Below are 4086 nucleotides of genomic sequence, written 5' to 3' on the forward strand. Positions count from 1 at the left end.
GGTCGCCGCCATCTTGGATCCCCCCAACACAACGTTGTTAAAGGAGTAGCATCATCAGACCCCCCAATATGGGCTGTTTTGGCAGCATCTGAGGTAAAATACATCCTGTTGGTTTCTAAATCTCGAGATATATTCAAAAATAACATTTAAAAATAATAAATACCGAAATCATCAATTATATACCAGTAAAACATAATTTATTAATAATTCAAACAAATACTTTACACAACTTTTGGCGCATCTTTCAAGGGAGTTTCCATCCCTGATACTGAAGAATATTTTAACTGTTTGGCTGGGCTGGTTGGCTTTGTTTTGGGAATTTGCTGTGGGCCAACTGAGAGTCCGTATGATTAAGATGTGTCTTGAGTGAGTCTATGCATTTGTCTGCACTCAAGTAATATTACCCAAACTCAGTCAGATTGGTGAGAGTGTCCACCTCCATTAGAATACCCTGCAACTCTTATGCTCCACGTGCTGTATTTTCCAATGATAAAACCAGTTGTAGTGCCTGTTTGAAGTCCACTTGGGCTTCAACTAGTAGGCATTTTTGTATTGTTACATCATTAATTCCACTCGCATTTCCTCTAAAATAACTCCACAGATGCTGCTATCTGGTCACCAAGTCACCCTTTATTCTTATATGAAAAGTTCTTGACTATAATACTGCCTCTTCAGAGTCAGTTATCAGAGTGCGCAGTATCTCTGACACTCTCCTTTTTATACGTCAGCTTGGGCTCCCTGATTCGACCAGATTAACAACCATAATCTGAGACCTTATATTTAATGAAGTCCTGCTGGCTGACCTCATTGTAATCATTACAAAATCTACTTGGGAAACATAACAATGCCATGCATCTGTGCATTTATACACCATCCCTTTTGTCACAGCATCATAATGTAAAAAACCTTGTCTAATCAGGCTCAAGCAAAGTTCAAAGTAATCTCAAGACTTAAATGTGGAACTTCTGGTTGTAAAAGTAATATTTGCACACTTCCATCTTATTTTCATAAGCAGGATTTCTCAGTTGAATAACACAAGATCCCAGCAGTTTTCTGTGAGAATTGAGGCAAAATTGGGCTCTGATATAGTCAATAAAAATATTAGTCATAGGGTTTTTACAGCCCTTTGTCATATTATGTGTGTGCCAGTCATTAAACATCCGTCTTTCTAATCCCATTTTCCACCACATGGCCTTTAGCCTTGAATATTTTAATGTTTCAAGTGCTCGTCTGCACTGTTCTTAAATGTCTTGAGGGTTACTCTTCTACCAACCTGTAAATCAATGAGTTCCAGATACCCCAAACCTCTGGATGATTTTTTTTTCTTCTAATTGTCTCTTGTTTATTACCTTAAAACTGTGTCTCCTGGCTACTGATATTTCTACCACACAAAAAGTTATTCCCTGTCTACCCTGCTTATGTCCTTCAGAACTTTCTCCATCTCAATCAGATTCCATTTCAGCTTTCTCTGATCTAAGGAAAATAACTCTATCCCACCTAATCTCTTTTCATAACTGAATCTCTCCAGCCCAAGCAATTTCTTGGTGAATCTTTTCTGCACTGTCTCGACTGCAGTCACATCTTTCCCATAGTGTGGTGACCAGAACTGCGCACAATACTCCAGCTGTAGTCCAACTAATGTTATATATAGCTCCATCATAACCTCCTTGCTCTTGTATTCAATGACTTGACCTATAAAGGCAAGTATTCATATACCTCCTTAACTAACATATCCATATGTCCTCCTTCCATCAAGAATCTATGGACATGTACACCAATATCCATCTGATCTTCTGTATTTCCTGTGGTCCTACAATTATGGTCCCACTCCCCTGCCTAGTTAGCCTTCTGAGAATGCAACACTTCACACATTTTAGGATTAAATTCCATTTGCCACTGTTCAGCCCATCTGACCAGCCTATCTATATTCAGGTAGTCCTGTCATGTAAAATTTTCCACAGTAGACAAGCAGGAGACTGGAGGAGCACAGCAAGTCAGGCAGCATCAGGAGGTGAAGAAGTCAAATGTTTCAGGTATAACCATTCTTCAGGACTTTCCACCTCACTGCATACCATGCCACCAATTTTCATGTTATCTGTGAACTGACTGATTTTACCTCCTTCTTCATGTCTGGATGATTAATGAAACAACAAAACAGGAAGGGACCCAGCACCGAACCCACACCATTGGACACAGGCTTCCAGTCACAAAAAAACTCTTCAACCATCAACCTCTGCTTCCTGCCACAAAGCCAATTTTGGATCCAATTTGTCAAATTGCCCTGGATCCCATGAGCTCTTAACTTCTTAATCAGTCTACCATGTGAGACCTTGTCAAAAGCTTTCCTGAAGTCCAATAAGGCTACATCACTTTCACTACCCTCATCTATACATCTATTTACATCCTCAAAAATTTCAATTAATTCAAATTGTTGGACATGATCTCTCTCTTACTAACCTTGCAACCTTTGATTATCTTTGCGTCTGTCCATGGAGATTAATTCTATCCACCAGAACTTTTTCCAATACTTACCGTACAACTGATGCTATATTCACTAGCCAATGGTTTCCAGGTTTATTCTTACCATCCTTCTTCAATAATTGTAACATATTAGCTGTCATCTAGTTATCTGGGACCCCTCCTGTAGCCAGAGAGGATTTGCAAATTAATGTCAGAAACCCTGCAATCTCCTCCATTGCCTTATACAGTAGCCTGGGATACATCTCATTTAGTTCTGGAAATTTGTTGACATTCAAAACTGCTAATACTGCTAATACCTTTTTCACAGCAGAGAGCGGCGCGAGCTGGGCGGAAGTGAGGTTGGAGCGCAGAGCTGGTTGGGAAGGTAAGTGATTGATATTTGAGAGGGTGTGTTCTAGACCCCTGGCCCTACAAAGTAGGGCCTCCCTCCCATCCTCCTCCTCTAACCTAACTTTAAAGTCCACAAGTAAGCTACTCAGTGTTCTTGTTTTGGAGACTAAGTGTAGAGTAATGGCAGCGCAGGCAGTGGAATGTTCCTCCTGCAGGATGTTTGAAGTAGGGGTGACCACCCATGCTCCTGCCGACTTCACCTGCAGGAAATGCAGTCAGCTCCTGCTCCTCGCAGACCGTGTTAGGGAACTGGAGCTGGAGTTGGATGAACTGAGGATTATTCGAGAGGCTGAGAGGGTGATAGATAGAAGCTACAGGGACATAGTTAAGCCAGAGAACAGAGGTGGCTGGGTAACAGTTAGAGGTGGGAAGGGAAGGAAGCAGGCAGAGCAGGGATCCCCTGTGGTCGTTCCCCTCAATAATAAGTATACCGCTTTGGATCCTGTTGGGGGGGAAGGCCTAGCAGGGGTAGGCTGCAGTGACCGGGTCTCTGGCATGAGGTCCGGCTCTGAGGCTCAGAAGGGAAAGGGGGAGAGGAGGAGAGCGCTAGTTATAGGAGGCTCTATAGTTAGAGGGACGGACAGGCGGTTCTGTGGACATGGGCGAGACTCTCGGATGGTTTGTTGCCTCCGAGAAGTCTCGGACCGTGTCTTCAGAATCCTTAAGGGGGAGGGTGTGCAGCCAGAAGTCGTGGTGCACATTGGCACCAATGACATAGGTAGGGAGAGGGGTGGGGAGGTAATTCAGGAACTCAGGGAGTTAGGTTGGAAGCTAAAAGCTAGGACGGACAGAGTCGTCATCTCTGGGTTGTTGCCGGTGCAAAGTGACAGTGAGGTAAGGAATAGAGAGAGAGTGCAGTTGAACACGTAGCTCCAAGGATGGTGTAGGAGGGAGGGCTTCAGGTATTTGGACAATTGGACTGCATTCTGGGGAATGTGGGACCTGTACAAGCAGGACAGGTTGCACCTGAACCAGAAGGGCACCAATATCCTGGGGGGTAGGTTTGCTAGCACTAGATTACTTACAGTGTGGAAACAGGCCCTTTGGCCCAACAAGTCCACACCGACCCGCCNNNNAGGCTGTGAAGAAGGTAGCACTGACAGGGAATACTTGCGGACACAGAGATGGGTTCAAGTGCGTTTACTTCAACGCAAGGAGTATCAGAAATAAGGTGGGTGAACTTAAGGCGTGGATAGGTACCTGGGACTACGATGT

General features: G+C 43.7%; 1 protein-coding gene across 1 annotated transcript in view; it reads left to right on the forward strand.

The window, feature by feature from the left end:
* LOC122556309 (solute carrier family 35 member G2-like) overlaps window positions 1-4086 on the forward strand; it is a 19835-nt gene that overhangs the window by 1169 nt on the left and 14580 nt on the right. Inside the window, exon 2 of the mRNA XM_043702937.1 lies at window positions 3450-3456. Coding sequence (XP_043558872.1) covers window positions 3450-3456 — 7 coding nt within the window. The remainder of the gene's footprint in view (window positions 1-3449; window positions 3457-4086) is intronic.

The sequence above is a fragment of the Chiloscyllium plagiosum genome, chromosome 13, assembly GCF_004010195.1.
Source record: "Chiloscyllium plagiosum isolate BGI_BamShark_2017 chromosome 13, ASM401019v2, whole genome shotgun sequence".
Taxonomy (NCBI): Eukaryota; Metazoa; Chordata; class Chondrichthyes; order Orectolobiformes; family Hemiscylliidae; genus Chiloscyllium; species Chiloscyllium plagiosum.